This window comes from Myotis myotis, unplaced genomic scaffold (assembly GCF_014108235.1).
Source record: "Myotis myotis isolate mMyoMyo1 unplaced genomic scaffold, mMyoMyo1.p scaffold_m19_p_1, whole genome shotgun sequence".
NCBI lineage: Eukaryota > Metazoa > Chordata > Mammalia > Chiroptera > Vespertilionidae > Myotis > Myotis myotis.
The window spans coordinates 965,378-984,156 of NW_023416313.1; the positions used below are offsets into that span (position 1 = coordinate 965,378).

At 65.2% G+C, this 18,779-nt stretch overlaps 1 protein-coding gene across 1 annotated transcript; it reads right to left on the bottom strand.

The window, feature by feature from the left end:
• Nucleotides 1–2,255: 2,255 nt before the first annotated feature.
• MXD4 (MAX dimerization protein 4) lies at nucleotides 2,256–15,970 on the bottom strand. The gene is made up of 6 exons (XM_036326963.1): nucleotides 15,744–15,970; nucleotides 15,550–15,649; nucleotides 12,271–12,300; nucleotides 6,868–6,982; nucleotides 5,735–5,897; nucleotides 2,256–5,374 (listed from the first exon to the last, which is right to left on the bottom strand). The coding sequence occupies exons 1-6, from the start codon at nucleotides 15,805–15,807 to the stop codon at nucleotides 5,229–5,231; spliced, it is 618 nt and encodes a 205-aa protein (XP_036182856.1). The 5' UTR covers nucleotides 15,808–15,970; the 3' UTR covers nucleotides 2,256–5,228.
• Nucleotides 15,971–18,779: the final 2,809 nt, after the last annotated feature.

The window sequence follows — 18,779 nt, forward strand, 5'->3', positions numbered from 1 at the left end:
CATTCAGGTGACAGAGGTGAAACTTCAGTCCTCAAACTCGGGAGTTTGCCAAGATGGCCTGGGAGGTAGGGGTGTGTGTGTGTGTGTCCAGATGGCTTGGGTGGAAGCAGGTAGAAGAGGGGCCTGGGAGGGGGGATGTGGTCTCAAAGGGCCTCAGAACAGCGTGAGGAGGCAGAAGGTACTGAGCTTGGAGGGGCTGAGAGCCACCGAGAGCCGAATGGGCAAGCAGCATAATCCCAGGTACGTTCTGGGAAGATACCGTGGGGCTAGTGTGCCCGGGGCGCCTGGCCTGGCTCAGGACAGTCACTGGAGGATCCAGCAGTGGCAGCGTGAAAAGGGCCCTCTCTCGGACAAGCCCAGGTGATACCAGAACCCAGTCTGGATGGCCATAACCCAGCAAAAATGTGATGGAAAGGGACATGGAGACTGGGGGCCATTCCCAGAGGAGGCCTTGCTGAGCTGAGGAGGGTTGGTGGGTGCAGAGGGACAGGGAAGCAAGGGTGGGAGTGGGCTCAGCTGAAGGGATAGGAGTGGCTGGGGAGGGAGCAGGTGCCAGATTCACACGGAGGTCCTTCTGGCTGCCTAGAAGGTGCGCCAGGGGTCCCCCTGGGGCTGCCTGCCGTAACCCAGGCCTGAAGAAGGGAGATGGAATTGTGCTGGTTATGTTCACGTGCTCAGCACGCCCCTGATGCCCTCCTGCCCTGAGTGAGGAAGTGGGGATGGGAGGTCATCAACATTTGGAACCCAAGTGCCCCCTTTATATTTGGACCCAGCTGCATCCCAGTAGGAAGGTCCTTGTTTTCTAGGGGTGCTCCCAGGGGGACCCACATAGGCTCAAGAGGCCAGAGTCTTGCTGCCCCCTGCTGTGGGAGGGCGGAGGGACTCGGATCCTCCCCGCAAGACACCCCAAACCTGCCGGAGGGTCTCCTCCGGCCATCTCCTTTGCTGTGACCGCGTGCCCAGTGTGGCAGCCGTGTTCTGGTGCCCAGCTCTCCCTCCCTCTGGGCAGGCACTTCTGCCCCCGCTGTCCCCAGCTGGGGCTGCGCCTTCTCACACCCCTCCCCACACTGCAGGTCCCGAGGGCAGGAGGCAGAGGCCGTGTGGAGGACCTTCTGGGGATGGGTGCTGAGGACAGGTCCAAGGAGGGTGCCTCAGATGTGCCCAGAGGGCCAGCAGCTGCTGTGCAGATCGGCACACGGAGGCAGGCCAAGGGCACCTGGGCGGCATGGAGCACCTTAGGGACTGAGCTGTCTCCAAGAAGCAGCGCCCAGCCCAGCCAGCATGGCTCAGTGGTTGAGTATCAATCTATGAACCAGGAGGTCGATTTCCAATCTGGGCACGTGCCCAGGTTTCGAGCTCAATCCCCAGTAGGGGGCATACAAGAGGCAGCCGATCAAAGTTTCTCTTATCATTGATGTTTCTCTCCCCCCCCCCCCCGCCCTCTCCCTTCCCCTCTCTCTCGTATCAACAAAAATATATTGCCCTAGCCGATTTGGCTCAGTGGATAGCGCATCAGCCTGCGGACTGAAGAGATCTGGGTTTGATTGTGGTCAAGGGAACAAGCCTGGGTGTGGGCTCGGTCCCCAGTGGGGGGTGTGCAGGAGGCAGCGATCAATGATCTCTCTCATCGTTGATGTCTCTCTCTCTCTTTCCCTCTCCCTTCCTCTCTGAAATCAATAAATATATATATTTATTTATTTATTTATTTATTTTTAAAGCAGCAGCACCCAGTCCCAGGGCTAGAGCCAGAGTCTGAATGCCTGAAGCAAGAGGGCCTGGTTGGCAAACAGGTGTGTGTGTGGGACTGTTTCACTTCGACCTCCACCTTCATTCAAGTCCAGCTGTTGCCTGGCCAGTGGCGACCAGTGGTTGAGTATCAACCTATGAACCAGGAGGTCACGGTTCAATTCCCCCGTCAGGGCACAGGCCTGGGTTGCGGGCTCGATTCCCGGTAGGGGGCGCTCAGGAGGCAGCTGATCAATGATTCTCTCTCATTGATGTTGCTCTCTCTCTTGCTCCCTTCCTCTCTGAAATCAATAAAAACATACTAAAAAGAAAAGAACATCTAGCTGTGACTGTCCAGGGAGGCAGCTGAGACGGTGGGGTCTCGGTGGTGGCCAGCACAGGTGGTGGCCCACGGTCCATCGGGTGTCAGAGAGCAAAGGCCCCAGGCAGGGCAGTGAGGGCCGAGAGGCTCCCTGCAGAGACGGGGGAGAGTCAAACACAGGGATGGAAAGAACTAGAAGCCAGAGGGGTGAGGTATAAAAATCTGTATTTATATTACAAAGACAGAATGGTACAGCACAGCCCCTCCCCGTGAGAAGTGGATGAGTGACCCCTCTCTCTCCAGGGAGGGTCTTGTAATGCGCCCACCTGGCCAGCACCAGGCCTCCTGGGCCGCCCCGGACCCTGGCACAGAACCTGCCCTGGTGCCCTGGATGTGGCCCGGGCTCAGAGTCCTATGTGCACAGAGGTGGGGAGGGGCCCAGGTTTGCTGCCCAGAGAGAGGCAGGGAGCAGGGAGTGGGGAGCCTGCCTCGCCCAGCAGAGGGGGACTACCTGGGGCAGACAGGAGGGGCCCTCGGGGCCACGGTTGGGCACAGGGCTCCACCTGCCCAGGAAAGGAGGCTCGGGCACTGGCCTCTTAAACGGAATATGCAGAGGCAGGCCCCAGGCTCAGAGGGGGAGCTGCCGGCAGCCTCCCCAGCCAGCTGGACTACACTGGGGCGGTGGCCAGGAGTGTGGGGGCCACTGCACAAGCGTGGGGACCCAAACCTGAGGCTGGGGTTCCAGGATTTCAGCCACCCAGTGCCACAGTGCCCCACATGGGCCTGGGAGGGCACACGGAGAGAGGGTGCAGGCACCCCCAGGGGTCCTGTGCTGGTCACATTGGCTTTACAGACCCGACAGCGCTGAGGCGTGTTCTTAGCAATCCATCAGGCCTCAGCAGGGCCCTCTCTGGGCACCATGGCCCCCCACCAAGCCAGCCTGTGCAGACAGCAGGGAGCTGGAGGGAGGGCAATGGATGTGTAACTCCTAGCACCTGGCCTGGCTCTGAGGGCCACCCCTCATGTCTGCGGGTGCGGGCAGCACCAGCGAGGCCAACTCCCTGGCCCACATGGAAACCACGGCTGAGGAGCCATGGGGGGAGCTGCCAGCCGGGTGGGCCGAGGGCCACAGCTTGTCGTGGGGTAGGATGCTGAGGCCAGAGGCGGGAGCAGAGCCTCCACAGGTGTTAGGGGTGGGTGGGGAGCTGGTGCTTTAAGAATTCAGGACACAGACCGTCCCCGGGGCCGGACTTGCGGCTGCTCCTGCCCTAACGCACGGGGGACACGCTCAGGCAGACGGGAGAAGCCTCAGGGGGCCCGGTCCAGCTGGAAGGAGATGCCAGCGGAAGAGTTTTCCTACGACCCCAGCCCCGACCCCACGGGCCCACGTGCACCCACCATCCCGAGCTCGGGGGGCAGGTTCTGTGCCAGACAGACCTGTCTCCAGGGACCCCTTCTGCCTCGGGTAGGCCACCCACGCGGGTGTCTGCCGGCAGGCCTGGAGACAAACGCGGTTGGCAAAGTGGTTACAATGCACCAGGGAGGGAGGAGACATGCGGTGGGTCGGCCCCACCGCCCGCCCCCGAGTATTGGTGTGGTCCCCGGGGACAAGGACTTGGGACGAAAGGCCAGGAGAGGCCTAATGCTCAGGCCTGACCACCCGCGGAGGACGCTGTCTTCGTCAGCTGCCAAGGTCGGAACCCGAGCCCTCGCCCCGGGCAGGGGGGCGGGAGGGTTCAAGCTGGGCCCAGGTGAGACCCTAGGTCTCTGGTTAGCAGACCCTCCCGACTGGAGGCCAAGCTGCACAGCAGGTCCCTGCGAGCCACTGGGAGGGTGACACTGGGGCCCGGTCAGCTCCTCCTGCCAAGGCGACAGAAAGCGGCCCTGACTGGCCCTGCAGGCTCTCCCTCCCTGGAGGTGGTGGCTGCTGGGAGGGGGTGGGGGTGGGCAGGAGACCACCTGCCCGGCACGTGGGAGGGAGATGCTGGTGGTGGTGGCCGGGGTGGGGCCTGACACAGGACACAAGGCACACTTGGACAGTGGTGACAGACGGACCAGTCCCTGAGACGCCGGCTCCCCCCCTCAGCACACAAGGACGCCACGACTAGGAAAATAGAGTACAAAAATCTGGTTCCGGAAATAGAGACGCGCCGGCAGCACCGCCTGAGTCCTCGGGCCGCTTCTCTCCACAAGCCCTGCTCCCAGGAGCCCCTCCCGGCCGCTCGGGCTGCTGGGCAGGGAGCCGCGCTTATTTCAGGCCCTTCCTTTAGAACAGGGAGACCAGACAGTCCCTTGAGGACCCAGCGCTTCACCCCCTGGGCCCCAGCACACACCTCACCCCTGCCGGGGCAGAAGCCGCCTCCCTGTGCAGACTGCGCAGGGAACTCACAGGGGAGAGGGAGCCAGGCACAGGCCAGGGCCAGTGCTGCCCAGGTGACCTCTGGGTCCCAGGCACCTCCGGGTCTGGTGGCCACGTGTGTGTGCGTGTGCATGTGTGCATGTGTGCAGGCGGGTAGACGTGACTAGGTGCGTGCATGTGTACACCTGAGGTACTTAACAAAGCGGAAGCTGCCCCGGGGGGGGGGGGGCGGGGGACGGGGGAGGGGGGCCTGACCTGCCCCAGGAACCCAGCCCAGGCTCCTGACACCCTCAGGGTGCAAAGGCCCTTCCCCCGCCTCCTGCCCCTGGGTGCTCACCCGCATCCTGTCATGGCTCTCTCTGTCCAGGCTTCAGGAGCCTACGTGGACCAACAGACAGATGGACAGATGAATGGAGAGCCACGCCTTCCTTCCTTCCTCAGTCCACTCCTTCCTCCTGGGGCCTGGGGTGGGGTTTGAGCTGCCCACGTGGTCAGTAAGCCCCGCACACGGCGCCCGCCGGGTTTGCAGCAACGACATTTAATACTTCTGGAATGATCAGGAATCTGAGAACAGACCACGGGTGGCTACGCTGGGCTCCAGGGCTCGGGAGCTGGGCACGCCTCCCTGCGGGGATCCCTGCCCAGCTGGGAGGGGCGGGCGGCGAGGTGGGCCCTGACCGGCAGGTGGGGGAGGCGGCAGCCCCGGAGGCTGCGGGAGCTTCCCGAATGGCACAGCAGTGACCCACCAAGAGGCTGGAGAGGACCGGAGGGCTGACGCACGCGGCTGGGTGGCAGGCAGGCCAAGGACAGAGGGCACCAGGCCTACGAGAGGCCGGGGCGGGCCGGCCGCCGGCAGGGGGGCCCGTAGCCGCCGTCGCTCTGCAGGCTGTAGTGGTCATCCACGTCACTGCTGCTGCCAACGCTATCCAGCTCGCCGGGGCCGAACCCCATGCCCTCCACGTCCACTTCTGGGGAAGCAGAGAGGACGAGGTTGGGCCCTGAGGGTGCCAGCTGGGTTCCTGGCAAAGTCAGGGCAGGTCTCTGCCTTTGAGGGGAACAGAGGCTCCAGGGGGTGCAGGAGAGACGGGCTGCAGGTCTGGGCCTCAGCCCCGGAGCACACGGCCTCGGTGGGCAGGTCACCCTCCCCCCTCCTCCCATCACTTCTGCACGGGACTCCAGGTGTCCGGACAGCCGGGGGACACGCTGTCACCTCAGCACCTGCCGCCCACTGCCATCACCCCCACTCCCTCAGGCCTCCTGGCCAGCCCCTCCTCCCAGCTCCCTCCCACCCCCATCCCAGCCTGGGGTTGCAGGCGGCCTGTGCCCACCTTGCTCCGAGTCGTCCGTGGAGACGGCAGAGCCTGTGCTGTCTGTGCGCACGCGCTCCAGGCTCTGCACCGACAGCTGCTCCAGGCGCCGCTTCAGGAAGCAGTGTTGGCGCTGCAGCTGCTCCTTGATGCTCAGCGCCCTGCGGTCCTGCTCCTCCAGTTTCTGGAGGCAGGGGGGCTGTGAGCCTGGCGACCTCCTGCCCATGCTGGGGCCCGGCATGGGGGCACGGAGGCCCGGGCAGGCTCCCCGTCCTCCACCTGGCCTGGGTCCAGGGCCCCAAGGGCCCCAATGGCCCCAATGGCGCCTGCGTCCCGGCCTCAGCCCTCCAGGTGGTCACACTAGGTCCCACCTCCCAGCCTGCGCTCTGCTGACCAGCCAGAGCCCCACCGCCACCAGCCAGCGTGGCCAGCCAAGTCCCCTGGGAGCCTGATGCCCTGGGACAGCGCCACTCAGGCAGGCAGGCACTTCCTCCCAGAGGACAGCGCTGCCGACCACCACTCTCCCCACCCACAGGGCACCCTGCTGGCCCCTTCCCCTCGCCACACCTTCCCCTGAACCGAGACTGCCTGCCAGAATGCCCCAGGGCACCGCTGTGCCTCTCAAAGCTCCCATTACCCTGCCTGGGGTGCCCAGGACTCTATGGCCCAGGGGCCCAAAAGGGGACTGAGACCACCCTGGTTTGCCCAAGTACCACAGGACCCCAAAACCAGCAGGTCTCCGTCTCAGACCTTGGGGCCTGCCCCAGGCAATACCTTACTCAGCCACACCCACGGCCAGCCTGGTCCCCAGAAGCTCCCCCACCACTGGGCACCTACTGCCCATGGGCCTCCCAGCATCGAAGGCACCTGCCCTCCTGGTCCCACTTCACAGCCCAGGACCCCGGAGGGCCATCTGTCACCCTCTCCCCCTCCCCCCCACCCAACAAAACCCAGCGCGTGCTCATGGCATCCTCACCCCTCGGCAACCCCTGGTGCTGCCCACCCCCACCCTGAGACCCCAGGCCCCCAGTGTGCACCTGCCGGGCAGCTCCCACCCACCCTTGGGCCCCGTGGGCATGCTCCCAGGTGCACAGGGCTGGACTGGGCATCCTCGTGGCTGGCAGGGTGGTGGCAGAGGGGGCAGCCCTGCTCACCTTGATGTGCGTCTTGGCGCGCTTCAGGAGGCTCAGTGTGGTGTGGCGAGTGCTGTCGGGGCCCAGGGGAACCAGCTGCTTCAGCTGCTCCAGGTACAGCCTGAGCTTGGCTCGTCTGAAAGAGCCAGAGACAGAGCGTCAGGCAGGCCCGCCTGGCAGTGGCAGCCGCCAGCCTCCCTGCGATCTGCTGAGGGCCTGTCTGGAGCGCCCTTCCCACCTGGCCGCAGCTCCCCAGGCCTCAGGGCAGTCTAGCCCCTCAGCCTCCGAATGCCCAGAAAAAGAAGAGGACCCGTGGCCAGGGCACTGCCCGAGCACCCCAGCACACCCTGCTGTCACCACCTCCACGTGGGACAGCCTGGAGGAGGTGGGGAGGGGGCAGCCTGGAGGAAGGGGGGGCAGGGGCAGCCTGGAGGAGGGATGCTGGTCAGCTGCCCCCGAGATCCGGGGTACTCAGACAGATTTACGCCCTCACCGGGCCAGATGCGGGGTGCTCACTGGTCACTCTCGCCACCACAGAAACATGAGCCCATCTGGGTCAGGGAAGCGGAGGCCTGGACCCCCTCACCCCCCACCCCCGTCCCCGCCCCGGGCTGGCATCTGGGAGGAAACTGCTTCCTTCCAGTTTGCCCCATAACCCTGCAGATGAGGGCAGTTTTCCAAAAAACTAGAGTCACAGGTGTCAGGTCCTCAGGCCACAGGCCCCCCACAGACAATGCCTGTTCTGCTCATCTTGTCTGAGGAGGGCAGGCAGGCGCCTGGGGCAGCGGCTCACCCTACCTGATGCCACCTCCTGGGCCCCGCCTGCCCCAGCGCCCGCGCAGGCTACCGTCTGGAGAGGAGTCGAGAGGCCCAGGGGCCCAGGGAGCACCCACACGGGCTGCTCCCCCTTTTCACCTCCGCTCTCTATGTCCCAAAGCTCAGTAAACTCCAGCTGATGGAGCCTTAGAGACCCCGGGAGGAGAGAGGGCAGATGGCTACCACCTCGGGCCAGACAGGCGCCGCAGCCCGGCCTGGTCTGTCACCCACGTCCACACGGGACCTCCTGCGGACGGAGCAGCTCCCATCGGGCACCCTGGGGCCTGGAAGTTCCCCAGGTGAAACCAAGTCAGACCTTAGAAGAACTTCCGGGACGAGGGGCAGAGGCTGTGCGGGCTCAGCCACCAGCCACGAGCAGCCGGCCTCGGCAGCCGTCCCTGCGGCCTGTGCGCAGAGCAGCCCGGCTCTGCCTCGAGGCTGGGGGACCCTCAGAGGGTTGTGACCCCTCCGCATGGCACAGGGTGAGAGAAGGGCACGCTGGGTGGGGTCTGGAACTCACGCCTCCGGGTCCCAGGCCACTGTGCACGATCCATGACCCCCCGAGCCCGAGGGCCTTGCCTCCTCACTTGCACAGGTACCAGCGTGCTCGCCCCGTGGGCAAGTGGGGTTCCCTCGTCCACTCGACCTCCCGATTACCTGCATCCTGCCAAGGGCCCTCTGAATATGTGCAACATCACTCTCGGGCCATCCACCATGAGCTCAGCCTGCGATGTTTGGTCAAACCTCTCACTAACTCACCCTCCTGCCTCGGCAGGGCCAGGCCAGGTGGTTTTGTGGCGTTTTAGGGCCCGCAGGCCGATATTCCCCACCCCGCATCTACAAACTCGGTATGTGATCTTGGCGGAAATTAGCAAATGCAAATCAGCAGGAAAAAATAAATGGAAAAGTACCCCCAAGTTCCCCCCCGTCCCTCGCAACAATCAACAGCACCATCCTCCCAAATTATTCCACATGTACGTCCACCTCAGGGATGTAGGTGAGAAAGCCGCCAGACACTGTTCAGAACTGACACAGCAGACGCACACGAGAGACTCGACAGGACACAATGAAGAGCAGGAGGCATGCGTCTCCAGGGGAGGCGTTGGCAACGTTTATTTCTTTGGCTTTGCGCTTTTTAAAAAAAAAAATATATATATATATATATATGTATTCCAGGTTTTTTAGGCTAAAAGAAAGCCACATGTTACTTTTACAATCAGAAAAAGACACATTTGTACAAGAAAGAAAAAACACAGCTAAAAGACAAATAACAGTGGAAAAATATCTGCAATACATGTAAAAGACAAACGGTTAGTACCATGACATTTTGAGCTCATACACAGCAAAAATAAAAAGAGGAATCTCGTGATGTGAAAACGGGCAAAGGATACAAACAGGCAAGTAGCGGAACAGAGACGGCTAATCGGACACAAAGCGGACCGGCCCCGGGTTCCAGGCCGCGAAAGCTCACGGAGGAGGCCCTAGTTTGGTAGAAATGGGGAGGAAGCTCTCATGGGCCAGCGCGTGGGCCCCGCAGGCGTCGCTGGCAGGGGTCCCGAAGGCCGCCGCAGCGCCTCAAACCTCTAACTCAAGGTGGGTCCCACAGAGCTACCTCCACGTGTACAAGGGGAACCAGAGGGCCAGGCTGAGAGCCTGGGGACAGCTGCCTGTACTGGGCGGCACCAGGACAAGGAGGGACGGGGGGGAGCGCTCAGGTAGTGTCAGGTGAAAGGTCCGGTGAGGAACAGCGGATAACAAGATCTGCGATCTGCTCTTACCCAGGTGAGTGTGCACCTGGCCGAAGAGGAGGCCCAGGACAGCTGGGGGCGGGGCGGCGGGGCTCAAGGGAGGTCCCTGAGCATCCACAAGGCAGACACTTCTCAAGAGACAGAGAGAGGCCCCGCCTACACTGTGCCGTGCTTAACACCGGACATGCCCACCCGGTGCCAGAGGAGGGTTGGCTGTGGGGCCCTGGCAGGTGCCAGTGTCCCACCTTGTGGGGAGTGGGCATCCCCAGGTCCGCCCGGGCGGGAGGGCGCTGAGGCCCCATAGCCTGGGCTGCACGGGGCTCTCACTCAGCTGCCCCGAAGCCAAGCTCTCCGCAGCGGCCGCAGTGCCCAGCCCCGCCAGTGCCCAGCATCCCTGGAGCTTCAAAACCCACCACGTCCCGCAGGAACCCTGTGTGGCTTCAGAGGCAGACCCTGCCTGGGGAGTCACTGCATCCGTGTGAACAGCCCACAGCCCAGCCCTGACACGGTCCTTCCTAGCTTCCCACCCAAGCCCTGCTCCTCCCAGGAGGCCCCGAGCTGCATGGAGGGTCCCCCAGCCCAAGGGATTGCGTCCCAGCCGTCCGTGCTCTGAGCACCCCAGGCCTGGCTGTCACCGAGGAGGCAGCAGGGAAATGCACGGGGGCGGGGAGGGGGGCCGAGCATGCCCCCTGCTGCCCTCTGTCCACCTGCATTCTCTAGCTGTGAGGTTCGTAAAGGCCGTCTGTGGCTGCACCGGGAGGACCCACCCAGTCCTGCACCACCATCTCCATGCAGGGAGAGGCGGCAGGGGTCTGACTGGGGGCCTGGGGGTAGCCTTCGGGATGAGCCCTGCCACTCCACACATGCAACAGCTAAAGCCCGGGTCCCCCGTCAAGGAACACGTGGCCTCATGACCCAAGCCTATGGGGCCAGCAGCCAAGTGTCAGCCTGAGACCCACTGGAGCTGCTGTCTGGGAGGCAGGAGGAGAGATGGGCCAGGCTGGGGTAGCCGGGGGCTGACAGGCGCTCAGAACAGGACCTGCAGGCCCTACACGCACGCTGCTAGGGAAGGGGACGTCCACGCTGCCTCCCTGGAGCCGCCGGGCGACCCAGCCAGGTGCTTCCTTCCTTCCTGAGGACGGCTCTCGGCCCTTCCTGTGGCCGGTGCCAGGCGCATCTGGCGTCAGCACCAGCAGCCACAGGTACAGCCATGGCCGAGGTCCCCACGAGGATCCCCAGCTCCAGGCCCGTGGGTTCCCCAGGGCTGTGCACACCTGCCAGCTGGCCAGGCTGCCTCGCCATCCTGCCTGTGTCTCAAAAGGGCCTCATGAGGCTCAGCCTAAGGGCAGGTTCTGGAATACGGTGGCCGAGTCCAAGGTCAGGGTCAAGGGGCAGTTGTAGGGGTCAAATCCCTTGTCCTCCTTGTCCCCCACCTCCCCCATGTCATCCATCCTGTCTGTCCGCATTGAGGGGCTGTTCTAGGTACCACCCCAGCAAGCCTTCCCCAGAGCACCCCGCATGCCTGCCTCGGCTCCCGGTCCGGTCCAGGGCCACCTCCCCCAGTCTGGCAGCAACCCCGGGGCTGCCTGGCTGTCTGGGCCTTGCACCTGCCCCACCTCCATGGCCTTGGGAGCCCCTCAAACGCACAGGGCCAGTCCAGGAAGTGCAGCTCCTCCAGGGAACACGGTGTCCTGTCCCTGCCTAGCACCCGCCCAGAGCAGGCCTGATCCCAGGGGAGCGGAAGTTGGCGCTGCCTTGGCTGTGGTGGGGGGTTGGGGGGGGGGGGGGGACAAAAAGAACTGGCCAAGCTCCAAACATTCCCAGAGCAGGCCGGGAAGGTTCTACTGGAATGCAGACCCCCCCCCCTCCCCCCACACACACACACACTCCAACCCAAGAAGGGAGAAGAGAACTGGCCCATTGCGCAGATGAGAGCAAAGGTCAGGAGACGGCTTGTGCTCCACGTCCCTGGGGTCATCCCTGGTCCTGGCATCAGGGCTCTGGCCTGTGGGACCTCTGTGCCTACCCACAGCTCCCAACAGCTCCTTGAGATCAGCCCAGAGGGCACCGCCTGCAGGGGCCAAGCTTGCCAGTGCCTCATCCCCACTGCAGAGCAGGCCCAAGGTCACAGAGACCCTGTGGACAGAGGGAGGCCTGCAGCCCCGCGGGCGGCCAGGGCAGGGATGCCCGAGAGCGGAAGGTGCAGGGTCCGGGGTGACAGGCTGGAGCAAGGAGATTCCTTGGTGACCTGCTGCCCTTGCTGCTTCTCAGTGGCCAAGGCTCCTCCTCCAGGAGGACCCAGTGGACCCAGCCCTACAGCCAGGGGGTGGGCATGAGGTGGGCTCCCGGGATCCGCCCTGGGCCCACATGGCCTGGAACTGGCTGCCTGTCCCCTGCCCTGCAGACAAGCCTCTGGCAGGAGGCTCCTTGGGAGGCAGGTCCCAGGGGCAGGACGTCCCAGGGGCAGGAGGTCCCAGACCAAGAGGGCTGCACCCACTGGATGGAGGCCAGCATCTTAAGGGCTAAAGACTTGCTCCCAAACGGGCTTAAATGCCCCAAAGCAGACGGACCTCCTCCTCCAGAGAGCTGGCCTAACTGCCATACAGCACGAGGGACCCTGCCCTACATCCCTGTCCCCAACCTGGTGCTGGACCCAGGCTGAGCCCCCAGGCCTGGCCCCCAGCCCGGCCTCCCAGCAAGGGTGAGCCTGAGAACAGAGCCCGGCCTCTTCCTTCAAGAACGACACATCCCAAGACAAGGGCACAGCCTGGTAGCACGGTCAGCCACCCCAGGGCACAGGGAGCGGTGGGGGAGCGCACAGCCCCGCAGAAACTGGCGGTGGGGAGAAGGGGTCACTTACCTGTGCTTTTCTAGTTCATTGTGTGAAGACCTGTTTAGAGAGACAGAAAACAGAGCTCACTGCACTGCCAACCACCGGAGCACGGGCACCTGCAGGGCCGCCCAGAATGGGGAGGGCTGGCAGGTGAGCAGTTGCTGGCCAAAGGCTGGGGGACCCTGCACCGGGGACAAGGACAGGCCCCTCAGAAGTAAGCCATGTCCAGGGCTGCCCAGGGCCAGGAGCTCACCTATAGTGAGGCATGTGGGGCTCCGGCCACAGGAGGGCCCAGGTCCTGCTTCAGAAAGGGTGGGTGGGGCCCAAGAAGCCGTGGCAGCCAGTCCTGGAGCCAACACCCCCCTGTGCTCCTCAGGCGGGTCCCTGAGCCCCTGTCGGGGCACTGAGCTGCCTGCCTTCTCTGCTCCCCACTCCCCGAGGCCAGCGGTGTCCCTGATGTTGCCGGCCAGACACCATCCCACCTCCTCAGGCTTACACACCCGCATCACCACAGCCCACTGCACCCATGGGGACACCCAGGGACAGAGCACACCCAGCCCATGAGGGACCATCCCACAGGGAACCTCTGAGATGTGCCAGTGGGCGTGGGGAGACCAACACTGACCCTCCACTCTCCTCTAGGTCATGGTCAGCCTCTCAGGGGGCAGCAGCCCCATCTGCTGCTCAAGCTCTACCCACCTGGCCATTCACACAGGGACGAGAGTCCTGAGCACCGCAGTGAGCAGTTCCACATCCCCCTCCCGCCCCCCAGTCCAGACAGGGACCTCTCAGGCCAGACAGGGCTCCCAGGCTGCCTCACATGTGAGCAGAGCGCCAGGCCACCTTTGGGCAACCCAGCCCCAGCCCTGCGCCTAGAGTTTCTGCTGCCCTCTGCCTGCCCTCAATCTCTCCTGCTCCAGGACCTCAGGGCAGGCATCGCCTGTGTCCACCCATGGGGCCAGAGTGCCCCCCCATCCTGCCTGCCTCTGCCACCTGCCTCTGCCACCTGCCACAGCCAACTGGGGCCTAAGGCCTCCCCTCCCAGCTGGGCAGCAGGCTCCTGGGCCTCCTGTGCAGCCTCAGAACAGGTTCCAGGGGCCTTGAGTGCCGGCTGGTCACGTGGGCTGGGCAAGGTGCCTCAGAACCTCCCCAGAGCTAGGAGGACACAGTGGCTGGACTGAACCACAGAGGGGCAGTGTGAGTCTGTAGGCTTGCCCACTTGTGGGGGATGTAAGGGTCAGCAAGAGTCCTGCATAGAGAGAAGCCCACACGCCCACCCCTGGACCCCACCCTGCCAGGAGGGGACTCCTCAGGAGCGGAGGATGGACAGGGGCCCAGAGCGCCTCCTGGTCCAGACGCCTGTGGGAGTTTGTGGGGAGACTGGTCCCAGATCCCAGTGCACCCTGTTCTGGGCTTCGCTCCCCACGTGGCCCGGGGAGAGGTGGGACGCCCTGGCAGGGCTATGCTGAACACGCTCCTGGCATCACCTGGTTTGCCCCTCGTGTCAACCCCTGGAGGTAGCTCTCCCACCTGGTTTCCTGTAGGACCTGACCCCTGGCCGGCTGGCTCCGGCCCTCCTGCTGACCAACGGCCTCTGAAAGCTCTTGCTAGAGCCCACACACACCGCCCTCATGCCCACCACCCAGGTGTGGGGATGTCCCACCAGGTCAGGGCCCTGTCCTCTGGGCCCTGGTCTGCCCTTGTCCCTGGGCTGAGCTGGTTGAGGCCTATCTGAGCCAGGACAGCCTCAAGGGACCATCTCTGGAGCCCCTGGTGCCTTGGGCACTGGGGGAGTCAGGCTCTGCCCCGAGGAGCAGCAGGGAGGTGTACCCCAGTCCAGGAGACCCTCAAGGTCCCCATCCTGGCAGAAGGGAGGAGGCTAGGACCCCACTTTGCAACAGGAGTCCCAGAGGTAGGAGGGTGGCAAGTAGTTCATCTCTGTGCCTGTTTCCTCGGCCTTACAATGGCGATAAAATAACATCTCCTTCAGGGGAGGGGTGGCTATTAGCATACTCGCGAGACACTTAGTACGCAGGAAGCACTCACAGAGCCTTAGCTGTGATTCTGGTTATCAGCCTTGGGCACCCTGTGCCACGGGAGTCACACCCTGGAGTTTCCCATGGGTGGCAGGGCACTGGGGACAGTGAGAGCCAACAGCAGGGGCCTGGCAAGCTCTCTGAAGAGGCCTGAGGCAGTGCCACCCACCCAACACTCAAGTACTTTCCCAAACTGTGCCCAGGAGGGGACCAGGAGCTGGGACTCAGGCATGTCCCGAGCCAGGGCCAATGGAGGCTGAACCAATTCCTTGCCAGGTCAGGCCCAGGGTGCCAGGATGTCACAGGAGATGGGTCCTTGTGCCAGCCTTTCTGTTTCTCCAGCTCTACCCATCTGGCCCTTTCAGACAGGGACCACACCCTCCACCAGGGCCCCAAAGCCCCCCACCAGTGCAGCGGCCAGCCTGGGGACATCTGGGCCACGGCGGGCCCTGGGCAATGCCAGGTGTGCTATGGTCCTCATAGTGGCCAGGAGAGCGGAACCCCACGGGAGCCGGAGCAGAAGGCCCCCACTACTCCCACCCAGGGGTTCGCACCCCAGCTTCAGCGCTTCTGCAACCTGGGTGGGGGCGGGGAGGTTCCCGGCACTGGGAGAAGCTGCAGAGCCTGCCCCCTCCCCCTTACAAAGGGCCTCCAGGACCAAAGGGGACTCCAGAACTTGTCAGGAGGCTGGGCAAGAGCGTGGATACCGGGGAGGAGTGGGGTCAGGACAGGGCCTCTGTGCACCTTCTTTGTCCAGGCCTCTGGGCGGGGGGGGGGGGTGGGGGGGGGCTGGCTCGGCCGCAGGGCTCGGCTCTGGAGGCGGGGGGAGTGGTGCGGCCCATCCACCGCAGCGAGCAGAGGTCAGGGAGGCCAGCCCCACGCTGCTCTGCACCGAGCCTCAGTTTCCCCGCACCCGAGGGGCACCGGCCAACGCCCACTGACAACTTTCTTCCTGCGCGGAAAAGTCCGTAACAACTTGGGGGCGGAGAGCAGCCACGGGAGGAGACCCCGGGCGGGCGGCGGGGCTGTACGCGTGGCACTGTTTACGCGAGAGGCCGAGGAGGCGCGGCCCGCAGGAAGATGGCGACGGCGCGGGCGGGGCCGGCCGGGCGGGGCTGGGGCTGCGGCCACGGCCCGGGCGCGCCTCCTCCTCCAGGCTGGCCGCCGGGGCGCGCGGCGGCGGACAGCAGCCGGGCTGCGGGCCGGAGGTCGGGGCCGGGGAGGGCGCGCGGGCGTCAGCGGACAGGGACGGCCGCGCGGAGGGCGGTACCTGTTGTTCGGAGCCTTGCGCACCAGGCCGGCAGCCTTTGTTTTCTTCCTGGCGAAGTCGCCGTCGAAGGGCAGCACCGAGGCGTAGCCATGCTCGGCCTCTGCAGACAGACGGCGCGGTCAGCGGGCCCCGCCCCGGCCCCGCCGCCCGCCAGCCCGCCCGCGGCCCGGCGCACAAAGGGGCGCGGGCGCTACCTCGGTCCCTGCGCTCCAGGTACTCGGCCGCCTCCAGCAGGATCAGCAGGGAGTTCAGCTCCATCCTCCAGCCCCCCGCGCGCGCGCTCCGGGACGGCGGCGGCCGCTGCCCGGCCCGCTCCGGCCGGCTCCGCTCGCCGCCCGCCCCGCGCGCCCCGCGGCCCCACTGCCCCGACTCCCGCGGGCTCCCAGTGCGCTCAGCCGCCACCCTCCGCTTCAGGCCCTCAAATTGACACTTGAGAGCGAACGGCGGCCGGCGCAGCCAATGGGGGCCGGCACTCGTGTTCCGGGGGCGGGCGCTGGCCGGGACGTGGCCTATGGGAGCCGGCCGAACGCCTCGGGCTGGGCCGAGAATGTTGACAGATGCGAAGCTGGGTTCGGATAGGCCCGCCGCGCTAGTAACAATTCAGAAGCCCAAGCTTAGCAACAGCACGTGGTGGCCCGGCCCCTGCGCTCGCTGACTGGTGGCCGGCGTGCATGTTAAGTAGGTGCCGCACGCCGATTGGCCCAGGGCGACCTATGTAAAATAGGGACCGCGGACCAATGGCCGGCTGCGGGGCGCGCAGCCAATGAGGGAGCCGCGGCCGGACGCGTTGCCGAGAGGAAGCGGAGCGCGGTGGGACCGCAGGCCGCCGGGTCCTGCGCGAGAGCCCGTCGGGACGCGGGGAGCGGCTGGAGCGCCCTGCCGGCCCCGGGTCTGCACCCCATGCGCAGGAGGAGCCTGTGCCCCCCGATCCGGCTAAAACACTGGCTCCACGGGAGCACCGGGCCTCGCGGCGTCCTCGGGGATGTCGCCTGGAGCCCAAAAGACACCCCTCCCCGCCGGACACTGAGCGACCCCGGGAGAGCCCCGGCGTGGAGGAGGGGCGCAGGCAGCCCGAGAGCCCGACCTCCTGGGGACATCAGCTGGACAGCGGAGGCGGCGGTGTCTCTGAACTGCCCGGTGGACTCCGGAGCCCAGGGAGGGGCGGGCAACGATCTGCCGCCAGGGTTGGGAGGGGCTCCCCCCAGCGGAGGACTGCTGCTGCGGGCATTCTGACCGGTGGGGGCATTTCTGGAGGAGGTGCTAGTGTCCCTCTGGCCAACGAAGCGCCTTCTGGGGAAGAGCATCGCCGCTGTGGGAAGGGAGAGGGCGCCTCACCGAGCCCCCAGCTGCGACCAGCCCTGGTGGCCCCTGACCCTAAGCTGGCTCAGGAAGCGCAGGGACCGGCCTCCGTCCCCTGCATCTTCCATGTTACTGGTGGCTTGGCAGGTCCTGAGCATGGAACCAGCAGGCTGCAGAGTGTGGGGGACAAGGTGGGTGGACCCCCCCCACACACACACACACAGAGGTTCTAAATGGGAGGCACTGCTGCTGCCCCAGTCCTAAGACAAAACATCTATCTATAGAAAACCCTAATATGCAAATAGACGGAACAGCAGAACCACCGAACAACTGGTCACTATGACTGTGCTGACCACCAGGGGGCGTGTGGGGAACATGGCGGGATGGTGGAGCAGGTGAGCAGGGGCGCCAGACCAAGGCGGGGCGCTGATCGCTGTCATTGGGGCGAGCCTCTGGTGGTTACTGAAAATTCTTTGCTCCCACGTGCCATCGTCCCACCCAGCGCTTGCGCCTGCTGCCGGCCTCCGCCAGCCCCAATCCCTCAGTGCCTTCAGTGGGTGTGGGCAGTGGCTGCTGGCGCCGATCGCCCCTGAGGGCTTCTCCACCTGCCCCTGCTCCTGAGGGGGTATCAGGGCAGCAGCCGCAGCTCGCACCCAGCACTGGCCCTGCTTGCAACTGCTGCTGGTGCTGGCCCCAATGGCTCCTGGCTGTCGGGAGAGCAGCGGACTGGGACCCATGGCAGGAGGGGCGGGGCCGGGGCACAGAGCATGGGCCAAGACCCGCCCCTGTGCCTAGCAGCCTCCAGGCCCACAGTCCCTTTCAAGGTGCACGAATTTGTGCACTGGGCCCCTAGTAAAACCTAGGAAGACCAGCACACTTTCAGTCCTAGGACGTGTTGAATGCGTTAGTTGCATTTCCTTGTGTGTGGCCGCATCTCCAACCCACAGATAAGGAAACGGGGAGTCCTGAGGTTCAAGGGTTGGCCAGGGGTTCACCCCAGTCCCAGCGGAGTGGAGGTCGGTGCAGGGGTGGTGACACAGCCTGACCCGCTGGGGTGACAGCCACAGCTGTGTGATGAGAAACGGGTGCACCCAGCAGAGGGCAGGGCCCTTGGGGGCTGGAGGCCGTGGATACTTCCCTGCGGACATTAAACACCCCTTTGATGTAAACCCCGCACTTCCTGCTCCCACCCCACAGCCACCCCGGGGCCAGGGCAGAGCCCTAACAAGAGGCAGGCGCTGTGCTGTCCTCCCCTCCTGGTTAGTCTGTAGGCTGCTCAGGGTGCAGGGGGGAAGGGGGCGCCCAACTCTGGGAGGGGCGGGTGCATTCTGGGCTTTGGGGCCCAGGGGGTGGGGCCTGCGGTTCCCACTTGCGGGTCAGCATTCTGCCAGGTCACCACCCCTGCCCTAAAAGCTGCACGTCCCCCTTCGGGATGCCGGCTCCTTCCCGGCAGGGGGCGGGGGCGGCGGTGCACCCGGCGGCCGTGCAGGTAATGGGGGTGACGGTGGGAGCCCGTGCCTGCCACCACCTGGCCTGAGACCAGAGGGGTTCGCTCCCACCTTGCCTCCCTTTGCATCTAGGCCGTTTCGGGGACCCCTCCCCCAGCCACGCCGAGTGCCCGCGGGGCTCCCCGCCGCCTCTGAGTGTGGGCCCCGCGCACCGCAAGGAGTGGGGGGAGCAGGCGGCCAGGTCAGCAGCCTGGGCGAGGGGCTGGGCAAGGGCAGAGGCTTCCGGGTCCCAAGCGGAGGGGGCAGCCCAGGAGGTGGCACTGAGTGGGCAGGAGGGCAGGAAGGGGGAGGGAGCCGAGGGAGGGGCAGGGGGAGCAGCGGGGTGGTGAGTGGGACGGGCCCTGGCCGGGCTGCGGGCCTGCGGTCTGAGGGCTGAGCCGCAAGTCGGTGCAGGGAGGGGGCGGGACCGATGGAAGATGTTAC

Excerpts from the sequence above, each read along its gene's own strand:
- MXD4 (XM_036326963.1), bottom strand. The coding sequence starts at position 15,807 with ATGGAGCTGAACTCCCTGCTGATCCTGCTGGAGGCGGCCGAGTACCTG. Across the intron at positions 12,301-15,549 it reads CGCAAGGCTCCGAACAACAG|GTCTTCACACAATGAACTAG; the intron begins GTACCGCCCTCC and ends CTCTCTAAACAG. Across the intron at positions 6,983-12,270 it reads AATGAACTAGAAAAGCACAG|ACGAGCCAAGCTCAGGCTGT; the intron begins GTAAGTGACCCC and ends TGGCTCTTTCAG.